A 14690-nucleotide genomic window follows, 5' to 3' on the forward strand; every position below is an offset into this window, starting at 1 on the left:
AAATTCACTAAACCAGACCAAGATCATGTCCTTGTGGATAGGAGTCGTCCAAGCTGTAATAATCTTGGTTAAGATCCTGGTAAAACTATGCCCAAGACTTATAATCTGGACTTCCCAATCTACTCGGCATCCACTTGCTTAGGCAAAAAAAAAATCCTAGATGGGTTGAGAAGGTCAATACAAGACCCTTGCATTTCAGAAACCTAATAGATACATTTATGAAAAATTATTTTGAGCCTTGAATTTTTATGAAAGTTACAAAGGAATTTGAGATTTTTGGCAATCTCGGTCACCCCACATCACATTGTTTGGTAAAATAAGTATATTAACATCAAGAATATATGAATTATACCTAGACTTTGCACTAACACAATATCAAGAGCTAGTCAAAAAAATTACTCAACAAAGTTATTATAAAAATAGAAAGAAAAGGCAACCAACATAAGAGCTGCATCAAACACCAATGAGGGCAACCTAGGGTAATAGGACTGGTTGGTCGCTTCGCTGCCCCCGTAGCACGGCCACCTTTGAGAAGAACTAGGGACGCTGCCGGCTGCCCCAACGTCTGTGTAGAGCCGTTGCAGCACGCCATCCATGAGGGCTCCTGCAGAGCAAGGAGAAAAGCATGCTGCCTCCATCCACCAACCAGGTTTTGCCTACCGGCTTCCTACATGCAACGACGAGATGAGAGGTGAGGGGAGGAGACTGGAGGCAACGATGGCTAGGGTTTCACCCGGCCGCCTAGAGCGACTGAGGCAATCATGTAAAGGAAAACGAAAACTCCACCCTGCATCACATAAGTTGTGCCATCTGTGTACTAGAGCATGTTAATTTTTCAATAAAGAATGTTTTATTAATTAAAATTTTAAACATTACATCAGGCCTCTACATGACTAAAAATGCACACAGCTACAACATATCCAGGAAAATAAATACGAAAAAGGCAAAACACAAGTTACCATCGATACAAAATACTCTTGTCAAATGCATGACTAGATCATATTAATGTCTCCATAGATACAGAATACTCATGTCCGTGAAACAGGTAACAAGGATCGACCATGAAGGTTTATTTGTTGAACTGAAAGCAACTGAGAGTTACAACCCACGGAAGGACAATGGTGTTGCAAAATTGAAGACATTACGAGCTTTAGGGCTTCACATTATTTTAGCCGACACGACAACGAACGACGAACGTAGACGAGAGGGACCTTGACGAAGACATATCACGGTGTGAAGCCCAACGAAGAATCTGGTTGTCGATCACAGAAGACTCAGCTCGGCGAGCTCGCCACATAGCTCGATCACTCGAACGTGCCGGGGTGCTCGCTCTGCATCTTGACCACCTGCTGCCACGACGGGCGGCTGGAGATGGCGTCGTACCACCTGGCAACGTGCTTCTTGGAGGTGAAGAGCTTCCTGCCCCTCTGGGTGCTGGTGATGTAGTGGGAGCTTGGCAAGTGGGACAGGTCGGCGAGGGTGAACTCGTCGCCGGCGAGATACTGGTTCTTGGCCAGGATCTCATCATAAACACAGAGCATCTGCTGCAGCTTCCTCTCGTTCTCAGTGATGTGGGCCTCGTCGGGGATCAAATTCAGCTGCGGCGCGAACGCTAGGTGGAAGACAAGCTGGGAGCTCGGGCCGTCAAAGCTCTGAGCTTCCGCTTGGAGCCATTGTTCAATGGATGCGCGCTCCAGTGATCCAGTGCCGTAGATCGCGCGGTTGCCGTCTTCCGGGAACTGGGTGCACAGGTATCGGCATATAGCCCTTGAATCTGCGACAAGAATAAAAGAACCACAATGCCTAATTATGTGCTCCAGTCCATATGGTATCTAAAGAGTGAGTTTTAATTATGAGGTACTTATATCAGCTACATGTGACGGTAAGATCAATAAAAAAAATCCATTGTTCGAAAAAAGTGTTAAAAATATTTAAGCAAGAATAATTAGCCATCAAAGGTGCTTATGTTGACACTTGACAATATTTCAGTTTTTATGATGGTTGTGACAATCAAGTTAAGACAAAATTAGCAAGAACTTTGAAACACAAGAATTGATGACATCTTTGGAGAAAATTTATATGAGAAAGCATGGCATTTTATTCGAAATGGAGGAAGTAACCGGCCTATGCATCGAAGAGATGCATATGTCATTTTTATTAATTTATTCAATAAAGGCCTGACAAAGATCATACAAAATGAGAAAGCATGACATACTATATAGAAACTTAAATTTGCGCTCATGGGTACTTAAAATAAAATGTGACATGGTATATCCACTGTCCCCGATCAAGTGAGTTAGAGCCGTTTCATCGGAAACTTAATTTCACATGAATTTCGCAGAAAAAATAAAATCCCACAAAAAACTAAAAATAAAAGACGTGCATTTCAAGCGGGGACAATTGTCTATGTGCAAGTGTGATCTTACCAACATGAGTTTTGTCACCATGCTTGAAAGTCACTTGTCCAGTAGGATCCTGCGGAGAGAGACAGTCGTCAATAGTGAAATTACGAACCCAAATTAACCAAGAAAGTGCACCATGGACGGAGCTGCCAGGCATATATACGTACCCGAAGCTTGATGAACTCGGGGAGCTTGTGCTCCTTCTTGAAGGTGTCGATGCGGACGAGCTCGAACTCGAGGTCCTTCTCGAAGAGGCAGGTCAGCACCCTCGCCACGTCCGTCGACGCTGGCTGCCCGAATACCTGCAATCCTGCCGCCATTGCTCAAAAGTTCTAGTTCTCGGTCAGTTCGCAAAATGTCTCCGATCGATGTGCAGGCAATGATCAGTGATCGAGTGAAGCGACTGAGTGATGGAGTCTGGGATCCAACAATGAGGTATTTTTATAACCAGGCAGCCAATATGCTTGCCTTGCCGCAGAGGATTATCACAGGACAGCGAAAGCGAAAGCTGGCAAAGAGATAAAGAGGCCATATGGATGGATTCTTGCTTGGAGGTAGCGGCCATGTTGTCTCCAGCAAGGCAAAGTGGGCGCATCTCATCCATGCAGAAACAGAACAGGCCAAGCATGGATCTCCCCCATGTTGTCCCAAGGTGATCATCCATCCTTTACCAATGAGCTTAACCAACACGAAAGATACTCCTGAGATGAGATAGATCGAATTGGAAATGGCAAAGTACAGGGGCTATGGGCTAGATCCTTGTACGGTAACGAGTGCCTGCCAAGCAAGGGATTAAGGTTGGTATTTTAGCCGTGAAAGATGCATCACCCAACGAAAGCTTTTGGATCGAACCGGGCAGAGTGTTCAGTAAGGCGCGTGTGTTCGGGTGAAAATTATAGATGGACGAACGTGCTGATTCGTTCTGTTCTGTCTCTCGTAGCTAGCGTGCCTTTGCGTGTAAGGTGACTGGGGAACATATGCAGGTTGGATCAACAGTAGTACAGTATTATGTCCCCCAGCCCAAGAATGGGACCAAAGGTGAGGTAAGTTTGAGCTTCCTGTGGTGATGTGGGATGGCATGAACATCGCCACAAATAAGGGTTGGCTTCCGTCGTACTAGTTCAGATTGCCGAGCCCTTCACACGATGTTTCAAAGATGAATTTCCATCCTTTTTGCTATAACAAATCTCTGGAAGTTCACATAAATTTCAAAAATCTAGTCATATTTCAATTCATTTGAAAAACACTCAAGATACATTTTGCACAAATTCAGACTATTTCTTTCATATTCGGTGAATTTTATGAACACCCAACAAAAAAATTCAACAAATTACAGTTATTCCATTCATACATTTTTTAAACACTCAACAAACACATCAAACATATTTAAATAATTTTAGTACTACACTAATAAATTTAATATTAGTTAAATTTTTTGAAACAAGTACTTTAAATATATATTTATTTGGTACTTTAATTCTTTGAATTATTTTTCATTTTATAGCATAATTATTTGGAAATTTAACGAGATTCTATTTTCAAGTTTCACTATGATTACTTATGCTAAAACCCCATCAAAACTCGGTGTTCTAGTTTTTGCCCCTCTCTATCTCACTTTGCTCCGCATCGACAAGAGCCATCCCGCTTGTGAGCAAGACCTATGGTGTGAATGGCTGCTTTGAGATACTACCTCCATCCCAAAGCTTAAGGCTTATATTATTTTTAGAAAGTCAAACTATGTCAAGTTTCACTAAGCTTTTACCAAAAATTATTAACATGCAAAATACAGAATTAATATCATTAAATAGATAATGAAATATATTTTCGTATGGTATCTAAAAAATATTATATTTCTTGATAGATTGTTCTAAAAGTTTGGTCAAACTTTACTTGGTTTGACTTTTCAAAAAAAAAAGCCTTAAGCTTTGGGATGGAGGTAGCATGGACTGATTTTGGGCGCGGCAGCGTGGGATTTTGTAAGGGGAGAGAGTGAAATGTGAGAACCATCTCGAAAGAGTTAGTGACAGGTAGGGCCATTTTGATGAAATGATGTAAGTGCCCTTTTATTAATTAAAATAAATAAATAGTGTTGGTACCGGTCACACACTTTTGGTACCATCAGTTTCGTACCACCTATTTTACGAGATATGGACAGTTCCTAAAAATATGAACCAATGTTAAACATGTACATAAAAAATTCATGAATTATGTTAAATTTCATTTCATATATAAATTGAAAACAAATAGAACTTTCAGGGTTATTATCTATTTTTCTTTTTATTTTTCCCGTCGCCTTCATTTTCTTTGTTTATATTTGTTTCATCTAATTTCCAGTTTTCATGTTGTATTTTATTGTTTACGAACATGAGCATATCTACAAAAAGGCAATGATCATTTTCCTAAGGTATACGTGGATATCTTTATGGGTGATCTAAGCATTGAGAATGATACATGTGAATGAACCTTTGATACCATTAATAGATTTAAAATTAGTTTATATAGAAATGTTCAAAAAATCATTAATTTTTTCCTAATAATGAGTTTTATTATTTTTCCGAAAAATATAAAATATTTGTACTCCTAGTTCCATCAAAGTGCACCTTTTCCTTGATGTACCAAAATCTTCTAAAATTCGTGAACATTTTTTAAAATGTGAGATTACTTGTCGTGGATATTTTTATTAAAAATACGGGCACTGAACATTCTTTAAAGATATATTTTTCAGTACACTAACCACTTCAAAGTTATTATAACCAAACAAAGAAACAAAGGAACAAAGCAGCGAAGAACATTTAGACAGCAGCGCACTGAACCTCCTCGATGTCAAACTGTTTTATTACTACAGAGATGACCAAAAGCATGCAAAACCAATAGGAAAATCAAGGGCCAGCAATAATCCTCGCTGTAGCTGGAGCCCATCCATGAGACCTGGCATAAGTTTCGTGGATCACCACCTTCAGCTTCTGAACATCATCAATAATGCACATAGTGGGCAACCGGAATGCAAGTTGGATGAATATAGTTTCTTGTGTTGACAAAATGGTAGCTATGGTAATCGGACAAACAAGCCTGGCAAACGATCAATAAAACATTTTATTCAGTTGACAATACACTGAGACAAAAGCACTTTAAACACAAGAGGTACATCAGATATCACAAATAGGCCTCGTATTATTTTGGTTCACAAGCCAATATATGTAAGGGATTTGACAAATGAGGACAGCACAAGTTACAACGATAACGAAAGAACACAGCACAGTAGAAGCCAGGTCGATGAACGATGGAGCTCTTCAAGATGAACCCAACACTTGCTCGCAACAGCCCAGGCATTACTCGAACGCACCAGGATGCTCCAGCTGCATCTTGACTACCTGCGCCCACGCCTTGCGCCTCGAGATTGTGTCAAACCACCTCGCCACATTCTTCCTGGAAGTGAAGAGCTTCCTCCCCCGATCAGAATCCACGATGTACTGTGAGTCTGGAAGGTGAGAAAGGTCAGCCAGGGTAAATTCATCGCCAGCCAGGTACTCATTCTTTGAGAGTATCTCATCGTAAACATTGAGGACTTGCTGGAGTTTCCTCTCATTCTCGGCAATAGCTGCATAGTCTTGAGGAATGTTCAAGTAAGGAGCAAATGCCAGCTGAAAGACAAGGGCAGAGCTGGGAGGGTTGAAGTTTTGTGCCTCTGCTTGCAGCCACTGTTCTATCGACGCACGTTCCAGAGAACCAGTTCCATAGAGGCTCTTGTTTCCCTGATTTGGGAACTGGGTACAGAGGTACCGGCAAATAGCCCTTGGGTCTGCATAGGAGGTTCACATAGCCTTTCAAATTTCAGTACTCAAAAGAAAGTGAATCCAGGAATCTGAAGTGAAAATTTCTTCCATGTTCTCCTTACCGACAAGAGTCTTGTCGCCATGCTTGAATGTCACTTGCCCACTCGGATCCTGCAAAAAGATAAATAGAAAATTATTACAGGTTCAAACTCATTTAAAGCTTGAACTGTATGAGAACTGATCGAAGCATCCTACCCGCAGCTTGATGAATTCAGGAAGCTTGTGCTGTTTCTTGAATGTATCAATGCGGACAAGATCAAACTCCAAATTCTTCTCAAAGAGGCATGTTAGAACCCTGGCAACATCGGTAGATGCTGGCTGGCCAAACACTTGCAAGCCTGTTGCCATTTTTTTCTTTTGGTTTGATCGATCTCTTTGTCAAGCTATGCAATGGCAATAAGGAATGGTGACAACAGGTTTGAATGCAAGGTATTTAAAGAAACAAAAGGTGGAATTCCATACTTGCCTTGCTCTTGATACCTAGCACAACACAATTGGAAAAGGGAAAGCGTAAAGAGAAAGGGGGAGTCTGGATTCTTGCTTGCAGCTATCATAGTGTCTGTTGTAGCAAACAAGCCCTGCAAAATAAGCATTATTTATTTACACTAGTCTTTGATAACTTCAGTGGGAAAAACAACATATAAGGAGCGCATGATGTTGCATGGATTGTTTGGGCCAATTGACGATAATTTGGTAAGCATATGTAAGAAGATTGGCATCAAGTACTACAAGTTATGAAGATCTGGTGACTTCTGTCAGAGTACAAGAATAAGATTTCCGACCAAAAGTTATGTCCCTCAAATGGAGTCAGATATAAGCCAACTGGCGATCTGATGGAAGATAAAACAAGCGCAACGGTATCTCTCAATGTGCTTAGATTTTAAACCAAGTATGTTTCATTTGGTAGATGAACATAATTGACTTGTTAGGAGTAGTGTCTGTAAAACGACAAGATGAATTCATTTGCTTAAGTTTTTCAGATTTGACTACTGATAATGGCATGAAGTGACAAAATAAGAAATTGCCAAAAGGCATTAACCCAAGTAATAATCAGTTGCAACTGATACTAACTATAGCAAGATTCAGACATCTGAATCCTAAAGACAAAAGCCTCATGAATATGATTACAACTGTGGATAGCAACTTAAGAACAAATATTATTCTATGGTACATAGTATGCAATGTGAACTACCATCAGAGTAGGCACCCTGCTCCCCAAAAATACTAAAATCGGAGTGGACTGAAGAAATAAATTGTAGAGTCTACATTCTAAATGTCTGTTGCTAATAATCATCTTAGATCATAAGCCCAAATTTTGTTACTGCCTACAGTCTGAACAACTGAAATCAGCATTATGTAGCTTCCACTTCAGCTATCAGCTCAACACATTGGAGAATTCTTTGAACATTTGTACTAGTACCTAAAATTTGCCAGGACTATTTTTTCACAGCTTTCAACATATCCCAGAATGAATTTATCTGATTACATTTGAGAATGCCAAATGCTACAAATGAAAACTAGCAGTATTGTCATCTTTGAATCATATACCTCAATGCAAAGACTGCTAGCGATAAAAAAAATATGAACTAAAAGAACTGAATCAAGATGTCAGTCTTGCACTATCTTACATATATATCACTCAGCTCCAAAATCAGCTTAAAGACTGGAACTATACTAAATTAAAATTCAACAGGTAGCTAGAATGACCCATGAAAGTCACGGGGTGGTAAACAAACATTTTATGAATAGATTTATATGGATAATCGAATCAGCTAATTTATCAGCCTGTTGAATCAAGTTTATACAACACTACATTGAGAAACCAGAGGAACATATCCAACTTTGCATAAAACTCAGAAATACAAGGGATAGATAGCAAGATTACATGTAGCGCAAAGCAGAGGCGCGAGTCTTTCACACAACTGACATATAACAGTGATGGTAACACATAACAGAATGTGACTAGTTGGCATAAGAAACTGCTTAAACAAAAAGGTTTGGAGCCTCAAGATTTAGAGGGCTGTGGTGCACTCTGCAACTCAACAACCTTCTTCCATGACGGACGGCCAGAGATCTCATCCCACCATCTGGACAGATTCTTTCTCTCGGTGATCAAGCCCGCCGTGACGGTCTTGCTCGCAAGAATTTCAGTGTTGGGCATGTGCACAAGGTCCGCAAGGGTGAACTCATCGCCCGCAAAGTACTGGCTCTCCGCCAGCCACTGCTCATACACGTCGAGCACCTTGGCAAGCTTCGCTTGGTTCTGCTCGACCACGGCCATGTCGGTGGCCCTACCCATAAGCGGTGCAAATGTGAGCTGGAATGCAATGGCCAAGCTTGGCGGGTTAAATGCCTGGGCTTCAGACTCTATCCATTGCTCAATGGCGGCACGGCCTACCGCCCCGTCTTCTTCCCGGCCTAGGAGGGTCCGGTTACCACGGTCCGAGTACTGGTCACAGATGTAACGGCAAATGGCCCTTGACTCTGCCAAAGAAGAACCATACAACTTGTGAACACAAATGGCCATTTACTTACAGATCTCTATCTTTTCTTTCAGATTCAGGGATCATTTAATCATCCAGACATGTGCACGGGTGAGCACTAGAATCTACCCTAAATTCAGAAACTGGGTGACTATTGATGAAATTGATGCAGATCTAAGCAGATTTTCAATCTTCATCATTGAAAAGCACTTGTAATAATAGAGAGGCAGAAAAAAATATGTTGCAGTCTTGCAGAAGTAGTAGAAAGCGTGGGTACCGACCGAAGACAGTGGTGAGGTGGTCTTTGAAAGCTGGGACCTGGCCGAAGGGCTGGAGCTTGAGGAAGGAGGGGGACTTGTGCTCGCCCTTGGACATGTCCACCGGCTGGAGCTGGAACGGCACGTCCTTCTCCAGCAGACATGCCGCCACGCGCGCAACCGCCGGCGAGATGGCCGGCCCGTACACCGTCACGGGCGCCGACATCGCCGCTCCTTCGGTGCCCTAAGCGGGAGGGGAAAGATGGAGGACGCTCAGGATAGGTGGGCACTGGCCACTGGGCAGCTAGCCGCTGGTCGGTGAAGAGTCCGCACAGTGGCCAGTGCACAAATGCTTTGCGTCCTGTGTCTTGAGTTCTCTGACAGATGGGAACATTTCTCTTTAGATATCTTAACTTTGGGGAAAAGAAAATACCGAGCAGAGAAAATAACATTTTTCATAAATTTGTAACATAAAATTCCATGTGCCATGTAAGAATACAGTATGAAATTGTTAATTATGACTTTTTGTGAAAGAATATTTGCATCCATGGCCGTCAAAAGGAAACATGGACGAGGAGCTAATATAACCTAGAGTGGTGTTCTGAATTTGTCTTTTTTTTTTAGACAGGTCAATGAAATGTTCACTTTTTCCAAAAAAACAAGTTTAGATTTCACATAATATACAGCTTTACTGTGTGACATTTTCAATATTCTGCAATCACAAAAAATGATCTGAGAGCAATAGAACAAAAGGCAGTTGGTAACGTACACCTACTTTGGAAAAACAAACATAAACCTTTTGCACAACAGAATAGGATGTTACGCTAAAACTGTTCACATGCTCACATAATCAGCTTCAAACGTATGATCTTGTGTTTGTCAAATTTGGTTCAACAAAGACATATCACAGCAGACACTTCATTTATTCAATAACGATTACATCCGTCAGGTATTGCATAACATCAGAGGTTTCTTGCGTATACGGCGTCTAGAATCCGAATACAACATACATAGCGAGATTTAACAACAAACATGTTGCCACATACACAAGGAACTGACACATGAGGAAAGGTAACAGCAAGAAAAATGTCTTATATGGTGGTACAACAAGAAATCAACAAATGGCTGATAATCAGACTAATGATGACAAGCAAACACGGCACACGGCAACAAAGCATTATTCTTCCGTGGCAGTTTCAGCGTCAGATACTGGCTCACCATCTAACTGCCATGCCTCAAGTTCTTCAGAATCGTCGTCATCATGCCGATACCAATCGGCAGACGCATCCCAGTATGAAGTCCCCAGTTCATCGCCAGTGCACGACATGTGTAAGAACGGGCGGCTTCGGACAAGGGCATCCACCATAATCCTGTTCAAGCTGCCTGTTAGTCCTAGCCAGCGCAATCTTGGGAAGTACGGCTTCTTAAACCACCGCATTGCGAGCGGTGTGATCCCACAGCAGTCATAAAGATCCAGCAGCTGCAAGGTGCTGCCGTAAGTTCCACCATCGAATTGCATGGACGCAAGAGCCATCACGGTAGCATCACCTATTTTCTGATTCTCTCGCAGTCGGAGCTCAGTAAGAGGAGTTCGGCTCTGTGCTATCAGCATGACACCATCATCAGTGATACTTGGGATTCTTGAGAGATCCAAGACATGCAGGGTCTTTTTAATAGAACCAGCAAACAGCAACGGTATGCAATCATTTGTTAGCTTATAGCAGCCCCTCAAAGATAATGAAGATAGCGGGCATGCTCCAGCACCCAAATACTTCAATGCTTCATTGGTGATATCAATTCCATCCAACAACAATACGTGCAGCCTGGGAAGGCAGCTCAGAGCTCTCACAGCTTCATCACCCAGACTCTTGCAATCTCTCAGATCCAATACATTGAGATCCTTGTTGAATGACAGCCTCTCGATCCCAACATCAGTTAGCAGATTACACCATCTCAGACTCACATGTGTTAGGCAGAGGGAAGTGGCAACAATGTCATGGAAAACAAGATCAGTGAAACGGCTTCCATTAGACACCTTAAGCTTATGAAGACCTGAACAAGAGTGGATGATAGCCCTAAACCCAGTGTCTGTTACACGGGAGAAACCACCAAGGCAGATGCTCTCAAGTTTGGAGCACTTCTCAGACATCAGCAAAATTCCCAGATCATTCACACGTCGGAAAGACGTGAACAAGAACTCCTGGCTTCTAATGAGAGAGATGTGCTTCAGCTTGCCCTTGGGATTGATCTGCTGAAGACCAGCATTTGTGAGATCTGTTGCAGATTCAGGTTCCATGATCGGTGCATCCTGAAGGTCCAGATGTGTCAACGACGGAAGTGCTGTTGATATGGACCCAATCAATTGGTCGGTGATGAAGTCAACCGAGAGGCACAACTTCTGAAGGCTAGGAAAAAACACCGGTGCCTTGATATAATCCATGCACTGTTGCGCCTCGATAGCCACGGTCAGAAGGTCAAGCAACATTGACAGTGGAATGTAGCCGACTTCAAGAGAGAGCAGGCCTTGGGAAGCAGATGACCACACATGGCTAAAGTTGGCGTCATCGAACTTTGAGAAATCAAGTGCCAGGCTGAGAGACTGCAAATAAGAAGCACCGTTTTTAAGTTGTCAGTCGAATTACGGGCCATTGAAGGTACTGGAATCTCATCAAAGTAAACAGAAGGTAAATCGGACCAATGGTTTCAGGTTTGACTTAAAAATTGATGGTTTTAGTACTGATTCAGATCATGAAATGGAGATCAAGTAGTAAACTAGAAGTAGACAAGTAGTAGTAGATAGCAATAGAACCGTTTGGGTTTAGTTAAATAATTCAGTATTAAATGCTACTGATTGGGTCTGTACAGTGTCTTCAATTAAGCGAGATGATGATTGTAGAGATCAGTTTTCAAACCGGTGAGTGCGACCTACCTCCAAATTGGAACATCCATGGAGCAATGCCCGGAGATCAGAGAATCGCATCGCCAGGCCCCTACGCTCCCCGAGGGAGTTCAGAGACAGCACCCTACATCCAAGTAAAAAATACTTCAGAACTGACCAACCGTCGTACTGCGGGACAGAGCCAAACAGAAAACGCTGCTAGAGTAAAAATCAACAAGCAAGCACATATCGCAATTTTTCATACACAAGCGTAGCAGAGCGACGGAGTAAGTACGACGGGTTACCTGAGATCCCGGCAGGTGGCGGAGAGCTCGCGGAGCAGGCGGCCGCTGATGTTGTTGCAGTTGAGGAGGGTGAGCTCGTGCAGGCCGGGGCGGGCGAGGCAGTCGACGGCGGCGTCCTCTAGCTTCTCGCAGTCCAGCCGGAGGCTCCGCAGGCTCGGGTTGCGCGGCAGCAGCGGGCGGAGCAGGTCGTGCGTGAGCGCCACCTCCTTCAATCACATTCAGAAACACGAAACGTAGTCAGTCAGTCAGCCGCGGTGCGTTGGTCCGTGCGATGCGATGCGGAGGTGAGGCGGGGCACTGACGAGGAGGTGGAAGGCGGGGAGGAAGGAGAGGGCGCTGGCGGCGCAGGAGCGGAGGCAGCGGCAGGCGGAGGCGGCGAGGAGGAGGGAGCGGACGTCGAGGCGGGAGAGGATGGTGGCGAGGACGGCGGAGGGGAGCGCGGCGTCCATCGCCGGCGCGGAGCCGGCGGGGTCGATCGGATCTGGCGAGGACATGGAGGTGGATGGTATGGGAGGTGGTGGCGAATTCGGTGGGAGAGAAGAGGTGGCGGTTTTTTGAGAGGCAAGCCAAGCCATGGCTGCTTCGCGGAAGCTTCCTTTCGGATCAGCTGGGGCCCGCGCGCCGCATGGTGCGCCACGGCGGGTGGTGCCTGCCGTGACGCTGTTCTGTGGGCCCGGATGACCATGCCTTGTTTATCTTTCTTGAGGTGGATGACCGTTCCTTGCTGCCGTTGCTGATACTCAATGGTATTTGTTCACTACATTATTCCGGAAAAATAAAATGAACACGTAAAGTTCTATTCATTTGTGTCTGACAAAATGAAACAATCTGATTGCCAATTTGGTTCGCTGAAATAACTCACTCTTCCAAATAGTGGTTTATTACCCAGCTACAGAAAATTACTAGATTTCTATGCTTTTGACATATCCTTGGTACCCGAAAAAATATTTAACAGTCAACAATAATGTGTAACCGTGATTGGTTGCAAAAAAGTTAACAACGGTATGAGATTACATCGGAATTGTAAATGTAATGGTTAAAACATGATTTTATCTGCTTCATAATTGTAAGTGTAACGCCACTGGTCGTTGGATGCAGCTTCCTCCAACACATTTCTCCACTCGATTCAGCAGGGCCAACCGTGATGCTGACACTACATAAATGAGGGAGGAGATGGATCTTCTTTACTTCTAGATAAACCACAAGATCGACTGAGTTCAGCAACGCCCCTGATGATCATTCCACTGTGCACTTTCTCATAACTTGACTAAGGTGAGGTAGAGGTCATGGCCTCCACTGTGCACTTTCTCATAACTTGGCTGAGAAGACCAAGGGCGAAGGGAATCAATGGGTGACATATGACCTCCTTGTTGTCGTTGCTAATATTCAATGGTATTTATTTTCAGACCATTGGAGCTGTGGCGAGTCGCTAGGTAACGCGACATGTTTATGTTAGGGGTGGGCGGTACCAAAGTTGATCTGGTTGGTAATCTATTTATGTGGGACTGTGTTATTTTACTGAGTGGGGTGGTTCATCTTGGATCATGCATTCCAGTGACAACATGCGGTGTATTATATAGTTTTCTTAGTGCCAACGTATTTATACCAAACTTTTGTACTTCTTCATAACTCACTCTATCAACTTCTATATATATGGGTATTTCACTAGTAAAGTTTTTTGGGGAGCCCGGTACAATTAACCACGGGATTGTGCTACCAAAACAAAAATATAAATATTTATTTTATACAGTTTAAATGATTTAGTTGCAACAATATTCATGTTAAATCAAACGCATCAGAAAAATTGTGGTACTTTTCTTTAATGTTTAATAATAACACTAGTTTGATAACTTATTAGTCTAATATTTTCTTATGTCTAAGTGAACCCCCTTATCCATGTGATGTCTTTGTGTGGTGATATATACATAGTAGCCGGAGGAATCAAGATTAGAGCAAACGAGTTGCATCTTCAATCAATATGGAAATAAGAAAACCATAATTGATTTATAACCCTAGACCGACTAATGAAAAATAGACAGCCAGATCTACCTGGGTTTGATACGGTTATTGATGTATGAACTTGTTTTAAATACTTATCAAACAACCATATAATATGCATAACTAGGAATCATATTCAGAGTTATCTAGAATACAGTGGCGGGTCATGGATTTTGACAAGGGGTGTGCATAGAAATTGAAGATCTACAAGTAAGAAAAATATTAATATTACGAGTAAGAGTACTTACATTAGCTAATAATAATGTGAGTGTGCTCTAAGCACTGAAATTAGTGCGTGGTCATGATCAGTCTGTACTTAAACCTGATACCCCTTTCAAAACAAAATACAGGCGATGTGTATTTAAAAAAAAAAATACCGCAATTGTACAGCTGGGTGTGACATGTTGCAGGGGGGCGGTGTTTTCATGTAGCGAGATCGAAAAATTCTAATTAATAAAGATTGCTTTTTTCCAAAAAAAAAAAGAGCCTATTTTCCCTCCAAAGAAAAGTGCGAAAAGATAGGTAAAACCTATT

The 14690-nt window shown here is 42.6% G+C and overlaps 4 protein-coding genes across 4 annotated transcripts; all 4 read right to left on the reverse strand.

Moving 5' to 3' along the window:
- Positions 1-1304: 1304 nt before the first annotated feature.
- LOC124696510 (glutathione S-transferase F8, chloroplastic-like) lies at positions 1305-2722 on the reverse strand. The gene is made up of 3 exons (XM_047229230.1): positions 2570-2722; positions 2427-2475; positions 1305-1774 (listed from the first exon to the last, which is right to left on the reverse strand). Exons 1-3 carry the CDS (start codon positions 2720-2722, stop codon positions 1305-1307), a joined length of 672 nt encoding a protein of 223 aa, XP_047085186.1.
- Positions 2723-5548: 2826 nt separating this feature from the next.
- LOC124701351 (glutathione S-transferase F10-like) lies at positions 5549-6897 on the reverse strand. The gene is made up of 3 exons (XM_047233410.1): positions 6431-6897; positions 6298-6346; positions 5549-6201 (listed from the first exon to the last, which is right to left on the reverse strand). Exons 1-3 carry the CDS (start codon positions 6581-6583, stop codon positions 5732-5734), a joined length of 672 nt encoding a protein of 223 aa, XP_047089366.1. The 5' UTR covers positions 6584-6897; the 3' UTR covers positions 5549-5731.
- A 1106-nt stretch (positions 6898-8003) lies between these two features.
- Positions 8004-9216, reverse strand: LOC124701350 (glutathione S-transferase F11-like). The gene is made up of 2 exons (XM_047233409.1): positions 9000-9216; positions 8004-8719 (listed from the first exon to the last, which is right to left on the reverse strand). The coding sequence occupies exons 1-2, from the start codon at positions 9199-9201 to the stop codon at positions 8241-8243; spliced, it is 681 nt and encodes a 226-aa protein (XP_047089365.1). The 5' UTR covers positions 9202-9216; the 3' UTR covers positions 8004-8240.
- A 663-nt stretch (positions 9217-9879) lies between these two features.
- Positions 9880-12680, reverse strand: LOC124701352 (F-box/LRR-repeat protein 10-like). Its single transcript, XM_047233411.1, has 4 exons — positions 12461-12680; positions 12159-12364; positions 11905-11998; positions 9880-11574 (listed from the first exon to the last, which is right to left on the reverse strand). Exons 1-4 carry the CDS (start codon positions 12650-12652, stop codon positions 10153-10155), a joined length of 1914 nt encoding a protein of 637 aa, XP_047089367.1. The 5' UTR covers positions 12653-12680; the 3' UTR covers positions 9880-10152.
- Positions 12681-14690: the final 2010 nt, after the last annotated feature.

This window comes from Lolium rigidum, chromosome 3, assembly GCF_022539505.1.
Source record: "Lolium rigidum isolate FL_2022 chromosome 3, APGP_CSIRO_Lrig_0.1, whole genome shotgun sequence".
Classification (NCBI taxonomy): domain Eukaryota; kingdom Viridiplantae; phylum Streptophyta; class Magnoliopsida; order Poales; family Poaceae; genus Lolium; species Lolium rigidum.